Source organism: Pelecanus crispus, chromosome 3 (genome assembly GCF_030463565.1).
Source record: "Pelecanus crispus isolate bPelCri1 chromosome 3, bPelCri1.pri, whole genome shotgun sequence".
In the NCBI taxonomy this organism is placed as follows: Eukaryota; Metazoa; Chordata; class Aves; order Pelecaniformes; family Pelecanidae; genus Pelecanus; species Pelecanus crispus.
The window spans coordinates 43,103,789-43,129,610 of NC_134645.1; the positions used below are offsets into that span (position 1 = coordinate 43,103,789).

The 25,822-nt window shown below is 40.1% G+C and overlaps 1 protein-coding gene across 2 annotated transcripts in view; it reads right to left on the reverse strand.

The window, feature by feature from the left end:
* Positions 1-2,329: 2,329 nt before the first annotated feature.
* Positions 2,330-25,822, reverse strand: part of BABAM2 (BRISC and BRCA1 A complex member 2) — a 179,235-nt gene continuing 155,742 nt past the window's right edge. For both annotated transcript variants that reach the window (XM_075706893.1, XM_075706892.1), the window contains one exon: positions 2,330-4,088. In XM_075706893.1, coding sequence (XP_075563008.1) covers positions 4,025-4,088 — 64 coding nt within the window. In that variant the 3' untranslated portion in view covers positions 2,330-4,024. The remainder of the gene's footprint in view (positions 4,089-25,822) is intronic.

Below are 25,822 nucleotides of genomic sequence, written 5' to 3' on the forward strand. Positions count from 1 at the left end.
AAAGCTCCTTACCTTCTCGCAGCACGCCCTTCTCACAAAGCTGGAAAGGTGAGAAACTCCCCTTCTCCACTGACAGAGGACACTACCCCTTCATCTCCGTGTATCGCTGCCGTGTAGACGTGGTACAAGACACGTATTTCAGACCTGCAGGGGTGACCCTCACACGCTACTACGGGTTTCTACTGCCGGCTGCTTCTCTGGTTGTTAAGGGTACTGACATAGGAGTAGGAGGATGTCCAAGCAGCAGTCCCTACTCACCACTTAAACAGGTTTTTGACCTTTGCTAACCCCTAGCCTTGTATTAGGAGGCACTGCTTGTCAGAGACTAACCAAACCTATTCCCCTCTTTCGTAGGTAAGAAGTCTCTTTGTACTTACCTGAAGTAAGACTTAAGGTACTGCACTTCATTGCTAAACCTTGTCTCCTGACTGATTCACCGAAGATGCTTATTGCCACAAATGCCAGACAGGATGAGAGGAAGGAAACGTACACAGAAACATGCCTAGTGAGGGTCTAACAACATGTAGGAGATCCATGCTAATTCTAGCAAAGATTTCTTCTCAAAACCTGAGTCAAGTCTACTTCATATATGAATGGGAGGATGTTCAAGGACATGGACGATAATGAAAACGTTGCTGATTCAGCAAATGAAATGGACTGATCAACAAAGTGATGACCAGCACAACAGAAAGATTAATGAAGGCCAAACTATGTATGATATAGTTAAGTTTTATTTATTCTTCCAGCTGTTTGTCCAGTCTTTCCAGAAAGTTCACAAAAAGTTGAACTCTGAATCCGAAAGATTCAGTATTACTTCTAGCACAGTGGATCACATATGCAGATGAATAAAGGCTTGACTGTAATTTTGCACTTTAAGGACCTTTGGAAAATCATGCATTAATGGGGCTTAGTAAGAAGAGACTTACTGCATTCTTTCAATCAAAATTATGACAGAGTAGAATTTAGGCTTTTCAGTATGTTCAGAACATTGCTATTTTTCTCCTATGTTTTGTGGTTCTCATAAACCAAAGAAACTAGCCTGACTGCTTATTTTAATTGCATATACCACATAATAGGAAAGAAAGCACTGAAAGTCTCATTGCCATTAAACTGGCCACAAGGGATATTATCATAAAACAGGAGATAACAGAAATAACTCCAACTTACTAGATTACAACTTTTGCGGCTAACTTAAATGCCTTCGACACATACTTGATTCGATATAAAATTATTCAAACTAACTCTCTTTTCCAGTGTTGTATTTATATGGTAATCCTCCTTCTGGAGAGTTCACTTATTTCCATGGTTTCCGCCCAATACCCCATTTGTAGTGCCCCAATACATTCTTCTGAGAACTATCAGGAAGGGCTCCACAAAATACTGTGCAGGTCAAAAAGCGCAGGGTGGCTTTGAAATAAAGAACATGCTCATTAAGTGTAAGAAAAATGCCTTTTCTTCTAACCTGAAAAATGACAGGCTTGCAGACTTTATCTTAAACACAAACAGTTCAGTTTCTCAACTTTTCTACCTTTTCCTTTTTTTTTTTTTTACATACTACCAGTTGTAGCATGACATAAAATTTGACTAAAACCATCAGTTTGTTTTCATATATGCTAGTGAAAAGTTGGTGAAACTATTGAATTCAACAGAAGGAATTGCTGGTTTAGGCTGTTTATATCCTCAAAGGCTTTTCCTGCATGGCTTCTAAAACTCTTAGTCCCTTACTATTAAGGCAGTCCTTTGTCAAAAATTATGAGGACTGAGGTGAAGGATGTATTTTTGGTTGAAAATGCCTACTAATTCTGAACAGTGGACCTCCTTTTGAAACGTTTTACAATTGCTAGTCTTTGAATCATTGTAACTTCTGAAAAGATAAGAAAAAAAATACTGCTGCCACTTGGACAATCAGGTATATAAAGCAATCAGGTATATAAAGCAAATGGGTTCATGGGGTAATCACTACAACACTGAATCAAACACAAGGTTATAAATGTAAGATTCCAGGAATCCACTGAGGCAACTTGAGGGTTTGGTTTTTACCTTTTGAAGATGCTAGAGATTGTTTCTATCAGATTTTGAACATTATGAGAACAAATGTGTTTCATTTTTCATCCTCCTCCTCCCACTCCATTCGTAAGAGTTAGCTTAGTATTGAATATGTGTGTGTGGCTTTGACTTTTACCTGAAGAAATGCAGATGTGAGATCATCCCAGTATACCAAACAATGCCTGTTTTCAGTCAGGTAAGGTTGTTCAGTTACGGTTTTGCTATTCACATAAAGGCATTACCCTCAACATCTGCTGCAAATCTTGGTTTGCATGCAAAAGCCTAATGCAATGCCTCCACCGAGGGAATTCAGGCTCAGACCTTTGGAGCCGTTTACAGCCCTCAGATAACACAGCGACAGTCTCCAAGGGGGTGGGTCACAGGACAGAATATGCCCCCTCCTCCGCAGATTTGCAATAAGGCTTCTGATTTTGCCTGCAGCTTAATTTCCAGCCAGAAGCTTCAGTATTAAACATAAACTAAAATTTTGCCTATAAACTAGCTAAAAATACCTGTAGTTCCTAGAGCTGAATTATTTGCATAATTCTTAATTATTAAGCTTCACTGCTCAAAACCCATCTAACATTTCCTAGGTGGACATTCCCCTGGAAAGCGCTATTTTTAATGTAAAATAACAAGTTTTAGAAAGGGTAGGAGAATGCTGCCAATCAAATAATTTGATGAGATTTCATTGCATAAGCAGACAGTGGTGCCACAGTGAATAATTTCAAATTATTTCCAGTGCCACTGTATCATCTGCTTACTATTCATTTAGTTCCTTATATTTAGCAGAAGTAGGGCACATTTTCCACATGCCGTTTATAAGCAACATACACTGTTAATTTTATTCCTTACTGGAAAGTACCCTGGACTATTTACAAATTAATTTGGGAAGTGACATTGTGACAGCCCCAACTGGTGTGCCTGACACAAGCGTGAAAGAAAGGATGAATAGGTGGGATTTTGCATTTGGCATTGCAGGATTAGGGGAGGTAATGTTTCCAGTTATATACACTTAAAATTATTTCTGAGAAGACATGCTGAACTTAAGCATTAAGCTAAATACCTATAGCCCTACATTATTTCATCAGTTATTTTCCAAGACATCATTCATTCCTTTGTTGAAAGTTTACTTCTTAGCAGTATTTATCTTACTTGGAAAAATTACAGGTTTATAAAAAAGCTTTATTTTGTTATACTGATTTATATAACTAGTTTCTTGCGCATTGGTGCTAAAGAAGCAGAACTTTTTTGTAATGGCAAGGGGAATTCATTAGAAAACCACCAAAATTGTACAACTGGAAATAAAACGAAAGCATAAAAGCATAGCATTTCAATATAAGATCAACTTCCAACTGAAATATTAAAAAAAAACGCTCCAACACCCTGCCATATTAATATCAGACCAACTTGAAAGGCACTGAGAATTGAACTGTGCAACTCATATCCATACCTGCGAGAATAACAACCACAGCGAGATGCAAACCTCCAAGGCAGAATATGGCACTGTACAGTCCATTAGGCATTCCTGGTACATACGGCAGTTTTATATTTTCTTAGGATAAGCTGGAAATGTTAACTAAATATACAAATTACATAGTATTTCTGTGGGGGAAAAGAAAATATCCAATTTACACCATCTGAAGACAAGGAAACAAGGCATAACACACAGGACATTGCTGGCACAAGAGAATGTTATCACATCAAAACATGCCCTTTTAAATTTCATCCAGTGGACATATAAAGGAATGGTGGTGGCAGAGGCAAAGGGACAGGACAAATACCAAATATTCAGTTTTAAGCATACTAGTGAGGTCTTTGTTTCAGAAATATGACAAAAACTGATGCTACCAAAAACATTTGAGAGGCAAGAAAGCACCTATCAAGACAGTCTAACCCATTTCCAGGCATTCTTCTTGTGGGCTGACACGTGCAGACGGAAGGATCTGTCCAGTATCATCTGTGTGCCCGAGGCTGCCTAAAGCTTCCCATTAGCAAACGCTGCCTCCTGGAACTGAGGGACAAACGTTTTGAAATATGCCCTAGTGAAAAAACAGAAAATGCACGGTTAGGAAGGAGTAAACTTAGTAAACTAGTAAACATGGTGTGCGCATGTATGTAGCCAGGGTTTTAACAGAGAAGCATAACGTTACCATGCTGAGTCTGTTACTAGATCTCATAAACGGGTAGTGTTTTTCTTACAAGATTTTAGTACGCAGCAGATCCATACACTTGAGCTTTCTAGACCCAGCAGTACTTCTTTCTTCAGTGTGCTCACCCCTAACCTCTTAATGTGGTCAACATCAGTAACTTGACACTGTCAGAAGAGCCTGATGAACTGTCCATATTTTATGCAATGCAAAGCTCCAGAGATAAACTGTATCACGCCCTGGAAAATAAACCTGTGAATGGCTGTAAAGGTGAGAAACACCTAGATAAGCCACAACCGTGGCTATGCCACTGCCTGCAGCATTTTATAACTGGGTCTTTTTGATGCAGTTGACATTCACCATGTTTCTGAGAAAAAAAGTTGAGTATTTTCCCCGTGCTGAAGAAAGCTTCACATGGTATCAAAGGCCCAAAGACAGACAACTCAATGGAGCAGAAAAATCGTGAAAATAAGTCAGAATATGGGCAGGAGATAAGCCCTTTATCTGTCTCCTTACAGAAACCTTGACGCAATACAGAGCCACTGTCGATGGCAGTAGTTTACATAAGATGTAGTGAATAAATACTAACACTTTGGATGAACTGTAATTTCTTTTCTTAGACTCTGAAAGTCAGAACATTATTCTATAAATTAAGATGTGCTTTGTATATTTTGGATCTTAGCCTATCTTCTTTACAAAGAATTGAGTGACTCATAAATCTCGAAAATGAGCTGAACCTAAGTATCCAAAATTGAGTTTGAACTGTACCTTCGAGTTTATTGCACTGAAATACTCAACCATGCGCTAAACGTATTTTATGTGTCCCAATGATACCCTTTACTTGCAAGTTACATTAGAAGCTGCTTCATCATTCTGACTACTACTTTTTGCACTGAACTTTCACTTTCTCTACTTTTTTGTTTAAAAACATTTTGGTTTCTGTTCATATCACTGGTCTTTATAAATTCCTATGCAAGGAGAACCTCCTCCTGTTCTCCCCACCAAAAAAAAAAAAAAAGTGAGAATAGCTGCAATTATGTTCATTACGCTACTGATCTCTCTGCTGGTATACCTCCTGAAGCAAACACACGCTGATCATCTTCAGAATCATGATATATATTTCATAATTCGGGTAGTTTTGGACATCACTGAACACCAGTTGTACCTCCTCACATCTAAAAATGTTGAAAGATCACAAAAGAGAACGCTCCCCTCTCTTTGTGAAGTTGTGCCTGGCAAATTAATTAACAGATATCTGCAGTCAGCTTTTGTACAAAAGCTGTAAACACACATGGGATGCCGTCCAAAGGTTAATAGAGCAAAAGAAAGTAAAAGCATTTCTGGACTGAGGAGCTGAGCCCAGAAACGGAAAAGAAAAGCAGCAAAACCAGCACACACGTTTTATAGCATACACAGACTGTGCTGTGTATTTACAGAACACACTCTGATTTATTGAATCAAAGTTCAGAAAGCAGCCCTCATAGTTATGCCCACAAAAGTGACTGTTCATCCTGGCACGCACGCATACATAAACCAGCTGAGAAGGTATGCCTGTCATCTGATCTTAACAGTTCAATGCCATTTCTGTATTTGTGTGTTTATAGCATACATTTGAAACTGTAGCCTATATATGTCCTGGTCAGCTCTACATCATTTTGCTAGCTCAAGAAGTATCACTTGCACATTGTCAATGCCAGGACCTATCATCCTTTTATTTCTCCTTGCATTATCTGTCCTAACATTTAATTAAATTTCCTCTCCTTGCTTATTTTAAGCAGCTTCTTCCTTCCCCTGTGATAGCTGTTCTGCAGACTCTTCTTCCATGCACATGCTCTTCTTACTGACTTGATAAATGTTACTTAAAACTTTCCTTTTCCTAACTTGTGAAAATTCTTAATCATTAAATGGGATATAAGCAGAAGTAGGTTCCTACATTTTATTTCTTTTCTGAAACACCTCCTTTATAGCATTTCTGTGCTTTGCATTAAAACCACACTTACTGCATTATATTTCAATGACTTTTATGCAGGGTAAATTCCAGAACGAATGCTTCTGATACCACATACACCCTCCTACACCATCTTTATCTACACCGACATCCTTTCTTTTCACTGATTCCTGCAGTAGAGCTTGTATCCTTTGCTGCAAAACTAAACCTAACACCTCCCTACATTCTGATCAGATGTACTATTTCAAAGAGGATGTTATTTCACTGGTAGTTCATATGAATCTCTTGGAGATGTTCCATACACTACAAAAATTCCATTAGTACTTCATAATTTGTAAATATCTACTATTTTCTTTCCATACTTTAAAGTATATGCTTACGTTTGCCCTTATCATTTGTGGTCTTGTCCAGACTGAAGCAAATGTAGTACCAAATGTCTACCCAGGATATGTTCCTCCATTTCTGCCCCTCTCCCACACACCCTAGGTATCTGAGATTAAAGAAATTTTGGATAACTATGGTTCATCACGCACACATACACACACACACAAAAAACTACCCACCCCAAACCAAAACAAAAAAGACCCTGCAAAGAGATCCAAAAGCACAATGTACTTGAAAGGACTGTATCAGTTACAGCACATTTAATAGACGGAAGAGGAAAGATGGGGAAGTAGAAGGGAGGTTAAACCGCTTCGATATTAATGAACACTGCGTATAGGGAGGGAATGGCAAGTGTTAGTGTATAAAAGTAACAAGACTTATTTTCGGTATATATGAAGGAGTAGAACAGGCAGCAAAGACATTACTCATTATTAGAGCTTGTTGGAATTTCCTTTTTTTAAAAATCACATGACTTTTTCAGTGGAAAATTACATTTTTACCCAGTTGCATGCATTTCTGTGGAAATGCTACTGAGTTTTCATCAGGAAAAGAATGAGGTACTTTGGTTTGGGTTGACCTGAGAAGAGATGTTCTGGTTTTAGAAGTGAGCCTAAACAACGAGTTTGATATTAACCTGCTTATTTGCGGTCCAGCACCTCAGAGATGATGTATCTAGTCACACAGACAAGGCCCTGGTGCATCACAGGAGTTGTAAGCATAAACATAACAGCAGAAGTAGTCTCTTCAAAGGATCCAGTCCATGAAGAATGATGAGATAAACCATTAAAATTTCTACTTCCAGGAGGCATTGTGTTACTGCTAGCAGATGCATTAGTGTCGCATTAACTGCATTTTTTTTTTTCACATGCTCCAAGCAAAATTTTTTTCATAACTTTTTCTTTTCATCTGAAGTTTGGGACAAAACCATATGTTAAAATATTTGAATTTCCTGTGAAATTGAAATTCTGGCTTTTTTTGTCCACTGCAGATACTACCAGTAAGGGACAACAGAACAAGCACCAGTTACTGGCCGAGTAAGTTTCATTGATCAACCAACTGGCACTGAGGTCAAAGTGTACATGTTCCCACACAAATAGGACCATGACATGGACATATTACGTCACAATGGATTACATGAAATAACTTTAAAAGAAATACAAAATTTTCTGAAGGACAATACTCTGCTACAGACTGGATGGTAATGGGCTTCTTCACATGGAATACTACTTCTTTTAGAAAGGTTTTAAATTGATAAACACACTCAAGACTCCAGCATCCTGCACACACAGGCACACAGAAACTGTGAATGTAAACATGAACTTTGGAAAAAGATTCATTTCTCATACCCTATACACATAAACCTATTCACACAAATTTACACCCTTGATAACTTTGATCTGTGCTACACCACAGGAATTCACATAAAAATCTCTATTTTTTGTCAGACACTTTGCCACATGATACTTTCAAATATCTCAGAAGTGTTTTGAAATTATTATTTTTACATCCACTAGATATGCTTTTCAGCTCTAGAGAACCATTATTTAAAAATACCCCAGTAATTTGGGTACCTGTTAAATTACACTGAAGATGCAGAAGCTAACCTGATCCATGGTTTCTCTAGGTGCTGTCATATGGCAGAAATCAGTTTTTGATCAATGCTTTTTATTCTTTCTGGGAAACACGGAGTTCCTTCTTTCTCCTGCTTTACTCTACCATGTTGTCGGTGGGTCTGTGTCACACTGACCTTACACCAAGCTCAGAACTCCATAAAATGCTCCTTCAAGTACATAGAAACTGGTTCGTACAAAGTCCACAGATATTCTTTACGTGAGTGTTGAGTACAATGGCTCTGCATCCTCTTGTAATGGTTTAGATCTTAGCTTAAATAGTGTTTAAAGAGTTGCTTTCTTTTCAGCTTAGAGTGGGTGCCAATCTTCATACGCATACAGGCACATGTCTAACTCTTTGTTGAGTGTCTTACTGTAAGAATCTATTGTTTTTTTTCCTATTTGTTTTGTTCCCTCAAATGGTCATTTTCCAAGTTCAAGGTAGCAAGTTATGGGGTTTCTATGGAAATTTTTCTTCAGCACTCCAGAAAACAACACATTTTGCTGTAGTTAACCACTATATACACTTGATACGGTACATTGAATTTCAGGTGCTACGCTCAAGGACATCTGCTGAGAGTAAAGCACTTATCTTTCCTTCACCTTATTATCCAGTGGAAAGAAAGTCTTGCTATTGCAAATGGTAAGTATCTAAAAGAAGGTAGAATTGGATCACTCGTTGTTTACATGTTTTCTAGTGATATAAAACACTGACTGTGGTACAAGGTCTCCAGAAGCCCATACATATCTAAATCCTAGGGTGTGGGTTTGCAGTGCTTAAAAGATACTTGACTCAGAATTCACATGCTTTTGTGAAATTTCACTCCAATTATAATGTTTTTTCCAGTATAACTTAGTGCTGGGTTTTTAAAATGTAGTTGGTAGAAAATCTGCACTGACCATTTGATAATACCTTTTGCCTTCAGATTCCTATGCTGAAAATCTGAAAAGATTGTAAATTACATAGCTGTGATCTCCCATCAAACACTTCACACATATGTACGGTGAAAGAATTCTAAAACTGTAACTCACTTGTTTTTTGCTATTGCTTTTGCTTGACTGCTGCTATAGCCAGCTATACAATGGTGTTCTAGTTACTGCTCATTGTGTAATAAAGTTAGAAGAGTTGTCTAGGTGTTTCTATTTGTCTTAAAAATTTTATGTGGGAAATGTGGAGCAGAACATAGAGATTCAAACTCCGCGAGGGGGAAAAAACATACAAAATGCTGTACCAATGAGATTTCTGCTTTTGGTGTCTGGGACAAGAACATTCATCATGGGGTGATGAATCATCTTCCTAAGTCATTCATGAAATAGATCCCCATTAAACTCCTCAGTTCAAAAGTACCAAGTTTTTCGCACGCTGATCTCAAATTCGTCCATGCTAGCCCTATTTGCACTGATATATTTTATGCGTTTCAGCTCAAGATGTGGGTGTTTCAAGGGCCTTTTCCATCAAGAGATTATTTGAGGAAAAGGAAGGGGATGAAGTAATCCTGCTGGTCCACATCAAGCACAGACTTAGCTGTATGGCAACATGTCTACTACCAGCACTGTGTACTCTGCCCTTGCACATTCTTTATGGGCAAATACAAGTCCTTGAGCTGAAATCTCGATCTTGTCACAAAGACACATAGGCTGTCATTACTTTTTCTCACTGTATCAAGCCCATCTATTGTGTTTCTTCTCATCAGAAGACAGACTCAGGTTATTGTATGTGGGTTTTTCCTACTATTGGCTTTGAGAGCAAACTTTTTTCTTAAATACTACCCATTATTTCAATATTCTAATTCATTCTTGTAAATGTTTTAGTATCTACTGTGACAATGGTTTAATTCTGAAAATATTGGGTTCTAATTATAGAACAACCTTAGTGTATTCATAGTAGCTAGTGTATTTGATAAATACATGCCTCTTCTCCTAGTTTAGGCAAGGCATACAGGAAAATGTGGAGTTTTTTTCCTCGACCTTTTCAAGCTAATATGCCTGACTGGGCCAGGCACTCCTGTAGTCGTGGGGATCTCTGAATAGTTCTGTGTAACCCTTCCAAGTCCTCTGGAGTAGGGTCTGTAGCTAGGACACCCTTCTCAGCAGTCCTCTTGTCTGAATTGTCCAGTAAGTTTAACAGTGAGTTTATGTTTGAATATTCTGCAAACACTTATTTACCCCAGGACTGAGGTGAGGACTGAACTGTACCCCTTTCAGCTGCATTACTTACAGCTGAGAATCCCAGGCATTTGCCCCAACTGCTGTCCATTTCTTTTAGAGGAGTTGCAACTCTAGGATTTGCGTAATTTTGCATCCCATATTTCTTTCCTTCTGCGCCCTAGAGGAACTGCTGCAAGACATCTACAAGTTTCTTCAAATCCATAGAATCCTGACAGAAAAAAATTCAGTCCAGAAATGACTGATCTTCATAAATTAGCTAGAATAGCAACATTCTCCCCTCTTCCAATTAAATTAAGTGAAAACAGGAACTAAAAAGGGCGTAGGTCAGAGTAAAGGACAGCCTGAGGCTTCTTGAGGTCTCTGACCTATTCCTTCCAGACTAGTATTATTATGCTGACACTTTGCAATAAAATCTTGTTATATAAATTATTTCAACAGCATAGCCATATTAGAATTATAAAAGAGCTTCTCTAGGCTTTATCAACATCACCTGACTATTCACTTTTTGAAGTACAAGGTATTTTTGCATGGAGCATACATACATATGCAGCGTGTCTTTGTATTTTTACGTTCCTGTTGCAACTTGTTTTGACACAATGAAAACTTGTTTCGAAAATACTGAACACCTACAACAATCCCTTTTGGGTGCCAGACGAGGGTTTGTCCTCCTGTGACTACACAGTCACAGCCAGCTGGTTTGCTTCATGGAACCCCTAATAATTCATCTCTGGTGTAGAAGATATTTACCATAACTCTCCAAACTCTCTGGGATTTGCTGTTTGTTTATAACAGGACAAAATCAAAGATGTCAACCTTTTTTTTTATATATAATCATTTTCTTTTTAAATTCCATTTGTCAGGAGCTATCTAATTCAACACAATTAGTACTAATTAACAAAAGGCACTTCCATTAATAGACTGTTACATTAATTCCAATAGTGGGACTGTATTTAGGTCATTTTCCAGGAGTGCTCATTAAGTCCTGAACAGGGGGTTATACCGTCCTCTTCTTGCATCTCCACACCTTGCATTTAACAAGGGCTGAATGCAAAAGTCTGGAAACCTACTGAGAGGCCATTCTTCTAATAGGCCTCATGCCAACGTTTGAGGCATAGTTTTTTCCTTGTAAACTCAGATGTGAGACATTTAAACCTCTTTGCTATTTTTGCTATGTATAATGCGTTAAAAACATATTTCCATTGGGTGAACCATGTTGTCTATTTATTCACAGGCACTTCCACAGCATTCCTCACCAGGCTAAAGATACACGAGCACCAATGGCAGAGCAGAATAACCCGGTCTCCTGCTTTGGGAAAACTATGGGGTAACAGGAGATTAATTCTACGCTAGACATTTTATGACACCTCTATTAGGAGAAAATGATTGTTAAAACAAATTAATCATTCTTTCCAGATCTAAGATATCATGATGACTGAAGTGACAAATAGTTCTCGGCACTCTAACTTTTGGTTGCATAGCTGGAATCAGGCTGTAGCAAGCAGGCCCACAACATGGCTGGGCGCCAAGTGGCAAAGGCTCAGGAGCTAATGAAAATCAGGACTATTATGGCATGCGCTAGGCATTCAGGAGACAGCAGCATTTCTAAATCACTGTTTGAATCCGAACATCACTAAAACTTATCCAAACATAGCGGCAGAACGATAAAGGTACCTTCCAGGATTTCTTTATCACTTCAAATATACATAACGCTACTTGGCACGTATTCATGTTTCTAAACTAAGCTTCTTGATGGTATGCTCTCTGGGATGTGGTTTATAATTTCCTTACTAGGCAGCTTTATCTATAGCAAATATTTTGCTTCTATGTGAAACACAATGTCTACACAGTTCTCCATTTTATACATCTCCAAAACTGGTGATGCCAAGCAAACATGTGAAGTGTTTATAAAACAGCAAGACAATAGTTCTTAAATTACTGCTACTGTAACTGGCTAAACACACAAATGTACAAAGGAGTCAGTGCACAATGCCATTATGCTGCTAGCAATTTTTTTTCCCAGGTGCCAAACAAATTCATTACATAATCTCTCTTCCTCTTTTAATATTTCTCTCCCTCTACCTCCTTTTGCTGTGATTTACTTACAAAGAGTTTAGTAAACTTCTATGCCCACTTCTACCTGCCAATCTACACAAGGCACTGACTGTGCAGCCAGGCTGATGGATGGGACAGTAATCAAGCAACGAGAGCTGAAGGTCTGCAGTGGGCAGCCATCAAAATGGAAGTTTTTAAGAAATATCGTTGCCTTCAGCTCCGTTCATAATATTACAGGACAGAAAATTGTCTCCAAAATTACAAACAAAACAAAACACATGCTACCAAAACCATAACAGGAAATTGAAGTAGTAGAACTAGTGAAACTAAGTACGCATCTGAAGTTCAAACATTAAAATTCACTCATGTCCAAAAACTGTTTTCTGTATTTTGCTAACAATGTCTTTTTCCTCCAGAAGTTCTTGTTGGAGTTATTACCATTTCTGATTCAAGTCACACAGAAAGGTACAAGAAATGGTTATATTTAGACATGTTTTTCAATGGCTTCCTGATTGCAGAAATAACAGGTGGCGTTATTCCATATGAAGAAACAGAAATAAAAATTACATTTTCATTTGGTTATACATTTGTGTGTCTGTTCCAAAAAACTATGATATCAATTGATTTTATAAATAAAGTCAAGAATTCAACATAGCTCTGCTGTAAAAATTAAGACGACTTTGCTGCCCAACTTACCATAAAGCAAAATGAATCTTGACAATCTGTTCAAATCACGAAACAACCATAAATATAACAACCTGACTAAAGGCAAAATATAAAGGAAGGGAGTTCTAGGGAACTGCTGTGGAGCCAGGACTGTAGATCATTATGTAGGCTGGCAATTAATGTTTATTTTAAAGCAGCAGCATAAGTAGGATCATCACTTTGCAAAAGATGATAACTTCGGTTCCAAGAATATACATGCTCCCAAACGCATGGACCTTTACTGACAATTACAGATAAAAAATACAGCTACTGGACATAATCAGTGCCTATAGACCAAGGCCAGTAACTATGCAAGCACCTTTTTTGAATCATCTGGAAATCAAGATTCTGGGATTTATTCTCTCACCGTTTCCCGATATAGATATTTGGGAATTTACAAAGGTGTACTGCACAGACACAGTGGCTCTAAGAGTCCCAAAGCATACACAACCTCTCGTTTTGAAACAGTTTTATCAATGCCTTCTGCTTGCCAGTTCAAGAGATAAACACTTCACTTCCTTCACCTTCTCCACAATGTACATAAATAGACTTGCTTCAGTCAGATGAAGGCTTGTGGTCTTAGATCATAGCAAATTGTGCTTCTGCTTTCTTAACTTCCATTTTCCCCTCGGGGATTACTCAGTGCCGGGGTAGCGGGTGTCTGCGAAGGGGGCACTGGAATATCTCTGTCACAGCACGGTCACTCCCCTTCCTTACCAGTGGATCATGAGAACGATATTCCAAGGCCATCATGGAAAAATTCAATCTTCACACAGTTTTTTAAATATAGTGCTAATTTGCAGGAAATTTCCAGTCCTATGAGCTACAGTGTGACAAGCCTGTTCTATTTTTCCTATTTGCTGAAGTGCCATAGCCATATTTTTCCACTCCAGGTAAAGGTTAACTTCTTAAAGAGATACTATTTATTCAAGACACTTACTATTTCCTCCTATCTAGGCTACGTAAGTGCACACTGAACTCTATTGTTGGAGAGCAATTATTTAGCAAATTATTTAGTAGATTTGAAGCAGAGAGTCAATGCCAGACAAGATGCAACTAGGAACCTCTTCTAAGTATAAAAGGCAGGGTGAAGAATGTGATGAAATAAGGAGGGGGGGAAGTAGGGACGATATAAGAAGTAGGAGAGAGCAGAAAAGACTGGGCAAAAACACATTCAGGAGTGAGGCTTGTAAGGAAAGACAAGTGTAGAGATTCAAGAAGAGAGGAGATCACAGAAGTAATAATCAAATTTGAATGATCTTTAAGAGATTATTGAATCCCTTAATTGTACTTCAGAGGCAGAAATGAAGGGTTACACCACAGATGCATCCATAACGAGTCTGACAACCAGCATCCCTGAAAACAAAGTTTGCTTGCAGGTGAAAGTACTGATTTCATCATGCCATCCGCTTTGCTTTGCCAGATCGCTTATCAACCGGGGCCGAAGGCAACATACCAAAACATAAAAGAAACCTCCTTGGATATTCATTAGGACAAACCAGTCAGAAGGAAAGCGATGAGATGCTACACATCTGTGATTATATAAAACATATTAAAGAAGTTATTTCTCTTTGCTATTTAAAAGATGTATGTTTGCTATTAGAAGTAAGAGGAAATTCTCCAATGGTCAGAGACCTCTCCAAATGGGGAAAACAGACGGGAATAAACTCCTAAAACTTATATGTAAAAGCAGAGTAATGCAGATCAAAAATTAGTTTGAGGAACAAATTAGCTGTGGCCCTCCAAATAAAAACTTGTCAAACAGTACAAAAGCTGGTCAAAAAGTAAAAAGAATGCTCAGAAGAAATAAAGTCACAAAGAATAAATGAAACAATTTTTGCATCCAGGTTCACTGTGGAGGTGCTTAAAGAGGCTGCCATACCCAAACCCTGCTTTACAAGGGATGTACTGAAAGATCTGTCTCACGCAGAAATGTCAGCCAAAAAGGTAACGAACAAATCAACAAAACACACATAAGCAAATCAGCAGGCCCAGATGATATTCACACCCGAGTTCTAGAGAAACTCGAGTGTGAGAAAGTTAAACTCTTAAACAGCTTGTAAGCTCCTGCTTAAAACAGCTTGGTACCAGAGAAGTGTGATGTCAATTAAAAAAAGGTCTGGGAGGATAGAGGGAACTGTGGACTAGTAAATCTCATGGTCGTACCTTACAGATTGGTAGAGACTGTTATAAGAAACCATAAATTTAAAAAAAGCCCAGAATTAGTGGACTTGAGTAAATACGATATATTGGGTAGGAGGCAAAATTGCTTCACAAATCTCTTATTTTCTTAAGGTACCAAAACAATGTGGACAAGAAAGATTCAAGTGACGCGCTGCTCGACTTCCCTTCAGGCATTTGGGAAGGTTTTTCAGAGGCTTTTAAAAAACTGAATTATCGCAGCAGGAGAAAAAAGCCATGAGTGGATAAATAGCAGGTCAAGATAAGAAAAAAAAGATAGGAATGAATGATGAGTACTATTAGGGTGAAGTCACCTGACAACTGCACAGAAATGGGTGTTTTGACCTGTGTTGTTCAACATATTCCTACATGATCTGTGAAATTGAGCAAAAGAAGATGGCAAAGTTTGCTAATGCTAACCATTTAGTCAGGGCAGGAAAAATGAGGCACAATTATGAGGAACTGCAGATGGTTCTTACAGCTCTGGGAGATAAAATACCAGGTGAAAAGTCAATATTGACAAACATGAAAGGGAGATAGGTGAGGAAAAAGACTCAATTTTACATACACAAAAAGCACAGGTTCTGAAAAACAGATAGTAAGGAGATCTTGGTACTCAAATATCAGTGTAACCTTCAGTCATACGCAGAAAACCAAAGCAGATGTTATTAGAACTGGAATAAAGAGTAAACCAGATAATATCACTGCATCAGCATATAAACACATAGTGAATGTATCATGAGTAACATGCAGTTCCCTGTCTTGGAAAGAATATGACAGAAATAGTAATGGGATAAAGAAGCGGGACAAGGGTGATCAGAAACACGGAAAGGTTCTGTAGAACGAAGGAGTGAGCAGAGCAGAAGAAAAGGTGACAGAAGAGACATGAAGAGGTTCATAAGATCATAAAGGTTATGGAGGGGATCAGCGGATTAATTATTTGCTGCCTCTTTTCATACAAGAGCTAGGGGTAACAACTGGAGCTAGCAGAAGGTAGGAATGCAAAAAGCCGACAAAGCTTACTCTTCACACCACACATTATCTGTGCAATCCCTCGCCAGAGAATTTTTTGATGTTATGATGTGGGTTCAAAAAGCAATCAAACAGAAGGAAAGCTAAGCAAGGCTCCTGAACAGAAACGTACCAATTCTGGATATAGAAATCCTTGAAGATGGTAGAACGTGCCAGGAAAATACGACTACATGCTCTGCCATGCTCTTCCACAGGCATATGCTACTGCCTATTGATAGAGACATGATACTGAGCTAAATGAATGATGAGTTCGACCTAGTATGACTGTTCTTTGCATTTAACAGAGCAATTGCAAATATTACCCAAAAGACAAGACCATGGAGCCCACCTACTATTTTTACTTAGCTGTTTATTTATTAATTGATCAAGCAGCAGTATTTATCTGGGCTACTAAACATCAGCTCCTTCCAAAACCACGTATTTCTCTCCACCCTTTTCTCTCAAGCAAGGGAGGACATTTTTTGCATCAGTTCCTAACTATAATTCCATGTTCTAATATAGATCTAGCAGCTTTGATAAATGTATAATGGAGTTCTCTAATGAAGCCTAATCAGACAGTTTATCATAGTATTTCTAGAACAACACCTAACCCTGGTTATCTAAGAACCACCTACGTTAAATTCTAGCCTTTAATTCCTACAAAGCAGTAGTCTTCCAGCAAAGTGCTATTATATTCCACTTCTACCAAGCCAACTCCTCCGATCTCTTTGGTACATTTCTCTTGTCAATATGAGAGAATCCTTTTTTACAGAAAGAATATTTACTATATATCGAAACGCACGTATGTACAGTCACACATATACATAATGCCTATATAAAAACACAGGAAAACTAGTTGCCTAACAGATTTTATTTCTATGCACTTCCTATAGCACCTATACTCCTCATCTTTAAATAGTTGTTTTTCTTTTCCCATAGTCAAAGCTTTAATGAGAAGTGACCAGAAACAAATACCCAGGCCCTTCTGTCTTGGCTGAAATCCACATAATGCATGACAGCACTGAAGATCCCTGGCAGGCACCTGTCAGAAACTAACATACCATAACTTAAGAGTCAGACTTAATTATCCAAGGAGACATTTAAAGAAAAGTACATGAAAAATATGACTCAAGAAGTGCGACTATCACGTGTATGCACTGTACTCTGTAGTGTATGCAGAGGAACAATGTAAAAAAACCCAATATCTTAGGAAAATACTAATTAAAACCTGTATCTATTCTGTCTATTATATCTTATAATCAAAATAATTTTGTTATTAAGGTTTGCTGGTAAATCAACCGCAGAAAATGTTACAAGGACAAACGCAATCATTAAGTATTTTAACAAAACAAATTTTTCTACTTGCATTCCTACTTTTCACATTTAATTTTGATCAGCTGACACTCTCACAGAAAATCAGAGTTTTGATTTAATGGTCTATGAAATCAAATTAACTTCTTTGTAAGCATCACATGGCGGGGTCACCACATCTCTTCTCGCTATGGCTGTCACAGTGTATTGGCCCTTTTGCGTTCTGAAAAAGAGCCCACCAGCAGCAACAAAATGTCAGCCTTACTCAATTTCAGGCAAGGAAATCACTTTTGTTCAGTTTCTGATGCGAGACTATCAAATACCAAAGAGTTAAACAAGCAACACAGCTCAGCACCTCACCCCTTAGTTCGTACCCACCCCGCTGCTCTTCTCCGAAAGGAATCCTCTGAGCCTTGCAAATGTTCAGACACAAAGACACAAACACATACGGAAGGATTATGTCCTTATGTTTTGTGCTTCTGATCCCTACTCTCATTTTTCTAAATGTCTTCTTAAGTTTAAGGTAACATGCAACACACGGACAGCCAAGAAAAGAGCTTTCTGAGGAGAGTACATGTGAATGCAAACAAGTTAGTTTTTGGAATCTACTCTTTAAAGATGCCCAATGTGCATGAAAATACAATTTGCTACTTTTACAAATAAGCAGGAAAAATACTGAAATACAAACCAAACAATAACAAATTACTTATTACCTTAATTACACCTGTCAAGGAGAGAAGATTATAAAAAAGGTGCAACGTTTACATGTAAACTTCATGGTGAGATTCAAGGTAGCACAGATAGAAAACAAAAGTTTCAAGAAAATAGAGAAACCTGCTACTTTAAAAGAATGCAAAATGTAGTAATAGACATTCTGCCTAAAATGTGAAATAATTCTGACTTGATAATAAAAAAAAAAGGATGAGTTGAAAAACTGGTTAATGTCGATATAAAAAAAAAAATCATGAGGGCGTTCAAAATATACTGAATACAACAGCAAGCCTTTGACATATTGCAACTGAGTTTGTCTAAAGGGCAACACAAAAATTGTCCCCTTTTTCCAAATATCTTTTTATTAGACCAAAAGATATATTTCTTCTCCTTGCCAGGGAACATTAAAGCTTAAAGCAACCATTTCAGCCAAATAGCAACTAGGATCTTCACATGATCATAGAATCATAGAATCATAGAATCATCTAGGTTGGAAAAGACCTTTAAGATCATCCAGTCCAACCATTAACCTACACTACCAAGCCCACTCTAGACTAATCAAGGGTAGACCAGACTAAACCATGTCCCGAAGTGCCACATCTACCCGTTTTTTAAACGCCTCCAGGGATGGTGACTCCACCACCTCTCTGGGCAGCCTGTTCCAATGCCTGACCACCCTTTCCGTAAAGAAATTTTTCCTAATTTCCAGTCTAAACCTCCCCTGGCGCAGCTTAAGCCCATTTCCTCTTGTCCTATCGCTAGCTACTTGGGAGAAGAGACCAACACCCACCTCACTACAACCTCCTTTCAGGTAGTTGTAGAGAGCGATAAGGTCTCCCCTCAGCCTCCTCTTTTCCAGGCTAAACAACCCCAGTTCCCTCAGCCGCTCCTCATAAGACTTGTTCTCCAAACCCTTCACCAGCTTCGTTGCCCGCCTCTGAACACGCTCCAGCACCTCAATGTCTTTCTTGTACTGAGGGGCCCAAAACTGGACACAGTATTCCAGGTGCGGCCTCACCAGCGCCGAGTACAGGGGGACAATCACCTCCCTGCTCCTGCTGGCCACAGCATTCCTGATACAAGCCAGGATGCTGTTGGCCTTCTTGGCCACCTGGGCACACTGCTGGCTCATGTTCAGCCGGCTATCTACTAACACCCCCAGGTCCTTTTCGGCCAGGCAGCTTTCCAGCCACTCCTCCCCAAGCCTGTAGCGTTGCATGGGGTTGTTGTGACCGAAGTGCAGGACCCGGCACTTGGCCTTGTTGAACCTCATACAGTTGGCCACGGCCCATCGATCCAGCCTGTCCAGGTCCCTCTGCAGGGCCATCCTACCCTCGAGCAGATCGACACTCCCACCCAATTTGGTGTCGTCTGCAAACTTACTGAGGGTGCACTCGATCCCCTCATCCAGATCATTGATAAAGATATTGAACAAGACTGGCCCTAAAACAGAGCCCTGGGGAACACCGCTCGTGACCGGCCGCCAACTGGACTTAACTCCATTTACCACAACTCTCTGGGCTCGGCCACCCAACCAGTTCTTTACCCAGCGAAGAGTATGCCTGTCTAAGCCGTAAGCTGCCAGCTTCCCGAGGAGGATATTATGGGAGACGGTGTCAAAAGCTTTGCTAAAGTCGAGGTAGATGACATCCACAGCCTTTCCATCATCTACCAGGCGGGTCACCAGGTCATAGAAGGAGATCAGGTTGGTCAAGCAGGACCTGCCTTTTGTGAACCCATGCTGGCTGGGCCTGATCCCCTGGTTGACCTGTACTTGCCTGTGGAGTTCGCTCAAGATGAACCTCTCCATAATCTTCCCCGGCACCGAGGTCAGGCTGACAGGCCTGTAGTTCCCCGGGTCCTCCTTCTGGCCCTTCTTGTAGATGGGCGTCACATTGGCAAGCCTCCAGTCATCAGGGACCTCCCCTGTTAACCAGGACTGTTGATAGATGATGGAAAGTGGCTTGGCAAGCTCCTCCGCCAGCTCCCTCAGTACTCTTGGGTGGATCCCATCCGGCCCCATAGACTTGTGAGCGTCCAGGTGGCATAGCAGGTCATTAACTGCTTCCTCCTGGACTATGAGGGCTCCATTCTGGTCCCTATCCCTATCCCTATCCTCTTGCTCAAGGGCCTGAGTACCCTGGGGATGACCGGTCTGGCTGTTGAACACAGAGGCAAAGAAGGCGTTAAGTACTTCAGCCTTTTCCTTGTCCTCGGTGACAATGTTCCCCCCCACATCCAGCAAAGAATGGAGATCCTCCTTGGCTCTCCTTTTATTGCTGATGTACTTATAAAAGCATTTTTTATTGTCTTTTACCGCACTGGCCAGATTGAGTTCTAGCTGGGCTTTTGCCTTTCTAATTTCCTCCCTGCAGGACCTAACAAGATCCCTGTACTCCTCCTGAGCTGCCCGCCCCTTCTGCCAAAGGCGGTAGACTCTCCTTTTTTCCCTGAGTCCCCGCAAAAGCTCCCTATTCAGCCAGGCCGGTCGATTTCCCCTCCGGTTGGTCTTACGACACACGGGGACAGCCCGCTCCTGCGCCCTTAAGACTTCCTTCTTGAAGAGGGCCCAGCCTTCCTGGACCCCTTTGCCCTTCAGGACCGCCTCCCAAGGGACTTTCCCAACCAGGGTCCTGAAGAGGGCAAAGTCTGCCCTCCGGAAGTCCATGGTAATAGTTTTGGTGCCCCTCCGCTTGGCATCGCCCAGAATCGAGAACTTTATCATATCGTGGTCGCTAAGCCCGAGACGGCCTCCGACCTCGACATTTCCCACAAGCCCTTCTCTGTTGGTAAACAGCAGGTCAAGCGGGGCACCTCCCCTGGTAGGCTCGCTTACCAGCTGCATTAGAAAGTTATCCCCCACATGCTCTAGGAACTTCCAAGACTGCTGCCTCTCTGCTGTGTGGTATTTCCAGCAGATGTCTGGCAAGTTGAAGTCCCCCATGAGAACAAGGGCTAGCGATTGTGGGACTTCTGCCAGCCGCTTATAGAATGCCTCATCTACCTCTACCTCCTGGTTGGGTGGTCTATAGCAGACTCCCAACAGGACATCCGCCTTTCCAGCCTTCCCCCTCATCCTTACCCATAAGCATTCCACCTTGTCATCACCACTGTCAAGCTCTATGCAGTCGAAACACTCCCTAACATACAGAGCCACCCCACCGCCTTTCCTACCCTGCCTATCCCTTCTGAAGAGCTGATAGCCCTCCAGTGCAGCACTCCAGTCATGAGAGTCGTCCCACCACGTTTCCGTGATGGCGACTATGTCATAGCCATCCTGCTGCACAAGGGCCTCCAGCTCCTCCTGTTTGTTGCCCATGCTACGTGCATTGCTGTACATGCACTTAAGCTGGGCTGTCGATTTTGCCCCCAATGTTGCCATGCCGCCCCTGGGCTCCTTACTAGCGGGCCTGTTTATATCCCCTTCCCCCTTCAAACCTAGTTTTGATACACACCTCCTAATTTTAAGATATTCAAGGAAAAGGTATAGATGATGCTGAAACTGCTCCGACCCAGCGCACCAGCCTGACACTTTCTAATCATAGCACGCTCGTGCTGAGCACGAACCGTAGCTGCAGCCGTGCTGGTTATACATATGTAGCTTGCACAAGACGCGTCTCATATAATCTTAAGCTGCACTTGACCTTATGGCAGAGCAACAGCCAATATACAGTTGAGAGCACTTGAGCCCTTTTACACTTTTACCCTTACAGAGCCCAGAGGGATATGTAAAATTAACACCGCATTCAGCAAACACTGGTGAATGGCCAGGGACAATGTTATTCAGAAACAAGTTTTATCAGCCACCTTGAAAAAAGAATATGAAGCCTCAGAACAACTTTTTATTGTGATACCAGTTTTCCATCCTCCTGCTATTTTTAATGACAAGTAGGTGGATTTATGTAGGATAAAAGAGTAAACTGAGTCCTGACTTGCTCTCCCCGAGGTATAACCTAACTCTACAGAGCACCACTGGGTCGGACAGAAATTGGGCCAGAGTGCATCTAAGAACTGAACTTAATTTGTATAAACAAACAAGCTTTATTTACAGTATTCCTTCCTAAAATCCCAGGCTTAGAGTCTGCATGTTCTTTAAAGACTCCATTTATGTACACTTGAATGCCTATTTAAGCAAAAAACAAGAGAGCTTTCCCATGGAAACCGCACAGAGATGTTTTACTTCACACGTACACCACAAACAAGGCTGCTAACTTTCCATAATTTGCTGTATTTTCTTAGGCTTGCTATTGTATTTTAGGACCAAATCTTTTAGAGAAGCTGCTTACGCAGGAGGCCACAGACATATAAATAAATGACCTAAGAGAGGCAAAGCCTGAGATGTGAACTGAGAGGAAATGGCATCTCAGCAGGTTGTAAGAAAATTTTAATTTTTTTGGTTTCCCTGTTTCTAGCTGGAGGAACAGGTTAAAATTTTGCCTTTAGTTAAGAAACAAGCAATCTGGAGGCATTTGGAATCACATTATTTAATCAGGACTTGATTCATCCCTCAGAATTAAATCAAGCCAGAGGGCAATCCCTGAGATAAGACAATAGCAAGCTTCAGTTACCAGATGCTATCTCTCAGCGAGGAATCTAAGTCAGTGGGCCTCAAAGGAGACAGGTGATTTAAAAAACTGCTTAAGAGGACACAGAAAGAGAAACTCGATTTCATGGACTTTATCAGACAGGCACAAATTGTCCAATTACTTTAGCAAGAACACAAGCAGTTTTTCTCTGTGAATGAAAAAGATCCTGCTAAGCTGATACTCTGATTTGAGAATTTGCCTTTTAGATTCAGGTGATATGTGTCTAAGTGTGAGTGCATACAATCTACTTCTCTATGTATGTATTTTAGGGGAGTAATTTTGCTCCTACTTATAATTACTACTGATTGTCTCAAGGCTACAGCAAAGGGTTAAGTCCTAACTTCAAAAGAGATGCCTACCTCTGCTGGGAGCCACAAAGATAAGCAAGGATACCAAGACTTTCAAGTTTAGCCCCTGAGTTGAAGGAACTGGATGGGCTCACCTGTTTGGAAAAACACCCCAAAACCCAACCCTGGGAGAAGGCTGGGCACAGAATCAAAGTCCCTTTGGCATGAACTTATGACAGCTCTGCCCATGAATAAGCAGGCTGTGCTGAGTTGCTGAAAACAGAGGCAGGGTTTGCCAAAATTGAGGATGAGGAAATCTCTGAGTGACGGTATTTCAAAGTTAGTGGTGCTTCTACATCCTGGACAGCTAATGAACCCAGCTGGTGCAAGAGAAAGCAAAAGCCGTCCCTGATGGTGTCTTAAGCTACAGTGAGGAAGATGGTGTAAACTGGCCCCTCAAGTGTCTGAGAATAACGGCGGGGAATTTGGTCAGACACCAGAACATCAAGTGGGAGATCCTGTGGCCCTAGAACAGTAGGGCCACAAAGATAAACAGAGCTGTTTTGTCTCAAAGGATGCCAAGCACTTGGGAGACCATTCGGCTAAGAGGGAAAAAGACTACATATAAGCAAAACCTAACAGACAGTATTTAGAAACACAAACAAGTTGTCTCTGATTTATCCAGGGCTAAATTTACTGCAGCTGAGCAGAATTACATTGCTTCTAGAGGCTAAATCACGTATCCTTCTTTTCTGTTTTTATTTGGGATGTTTTGACATGGTGCTTCAACTAATGTATTTAATCAGAATGCTTTCCTATAGATCTACATATATTCCTATATACTTGGCCCATAATGTGGCTACAGTAAAAATAAAGTAGAATGAAAAATTATTTGGTTGTGTTGAAACACACTAACCTATTCTAAGAAGCCCTAGCAAATATTTTAGATGCTGTTTACATAAGGTACTCAGTTGTGTTAAAAATCTTTCTTAAAATATGCTAACATGTATCATAACATCACACTTCTTGATAGAGATTTATTTATGGTACCTAGTCAGGAATCACTAGTTGTTCCTGCAAGCAAAGTGCTTTTAACTAGAGCAGCTTCTCTGTCTCTTTGCAGCTCAATGATAGCTATTTCAGACATTGCAGCATACTTTCTTCCCCCGCTTCTCATCATCTTTCTCATATTATGTATCCAGTGTAAAACTTAAATGCAAAGGCTCAAACACAAGAGTGAATAACCTCACAAAACGTACATGTGATAGTAAGTGTACACATTTAGTGCTTTTCAAAAAAAATGTTGTAATACTTCTAAATTTCAAGTGCAGGGCAGAGAAGTCCATTTGTATACACCCACTCATAAATGAATGCACTTAGCAGATAGCACAGAGGTACTTGTAAGCTTGCAGCTGCAAAAGAAATGCATTTTGTAGTACAGTCATTAAAAAAGACCACAGTAATGCTTCCAGTTATTGTTTCTTTTTTTTTTTTAAATATACTCATAATATTCTGCTAAAGAAACAAATCCACACACACAAAAAAAATCACATTTGATCAAGAAATGGCTCTCCTAGACATGGATAGATATGGTAGTAAAACTAAATAGTAGCAAAAAATTTCTATTACAATGCATCAAAATCCAAATTCAAATGTTATTTGGTGTTCTCCATAAAATTTAAATTAGTATAAAATCTGCAAATGCTTCAGTCAATTGTTGTTTGCTTCCATCATTTCCAAATTACAATCAGTCTCTGACCATGCCATTCATTTGATTTACTCAGCCTGAACTATTTTAATTCGACCCTTATTTACGCATCTTTGCTAATTTAATTTAATTTAATCTTCTGATTGTCATTCAAAACATTCATCCCAATATGCCTTGTTATTTATGCAGTTTGATGCCTTTACAGGCTGAACAACTGATAATCAGTCTGCTTAAATCTCTTGCTATTTGAACGTTTTTACACTTCGCAAAACTGAAATACTGCAGCAAGGCCATTGCCCATATTTCTCCATTCAGGTAGAATCTGTTTTGCTTCACTAGAAGACAGGGATAATATCTAGCATACAATAGGGGCACCACTGCCCCTGGCAGCTTGCCCTTGCAACAGAACCACTCTGGGGAGGCTGTCCTGTCATCTTCAGGGGGCTACTCGAAGTGGTGTCTCCCCAGCCTGAAACAAGGGCTCGCAGAGAAACTGCAGAGGAAGGAGTCAGAGATTCTCTGTTTCTAGCCAACAGAAAAAGCAGTAAAGAAAGAGATACTCAGACCTTCAGAGAACTTTCTCAAGTTCTGATAGGCCTGCCTCCCATGCCGGATTGGTGGTTTGCTCTACTACCTCTTCCTGTTCTTCTGTGTTTTTTTATTACAGCCTTATTCCATATCTTTCAGGTTTTTCTTCCTTGCTCTCCCCACCTCACATGCTTCTCCTCAGGGTCCCCCCCGAACACCAACACAAAACCATGGAGTTACCTTGACTAAGTGCTATCATGCAGATTACTCCTGCTGGGGGCTATTTTGTCTACTTAGATCGGAAGCTCTTTGGCGCAGAGATTGTCACCACTCTGTGCCTGTACAATGCCTAGCAGAAAGAGTTTTCTTTTGACCAGTCCTCTGGCACTAACGTAATAAGCGTAATTAATGAAGTATCTGTCTATACTCATATAC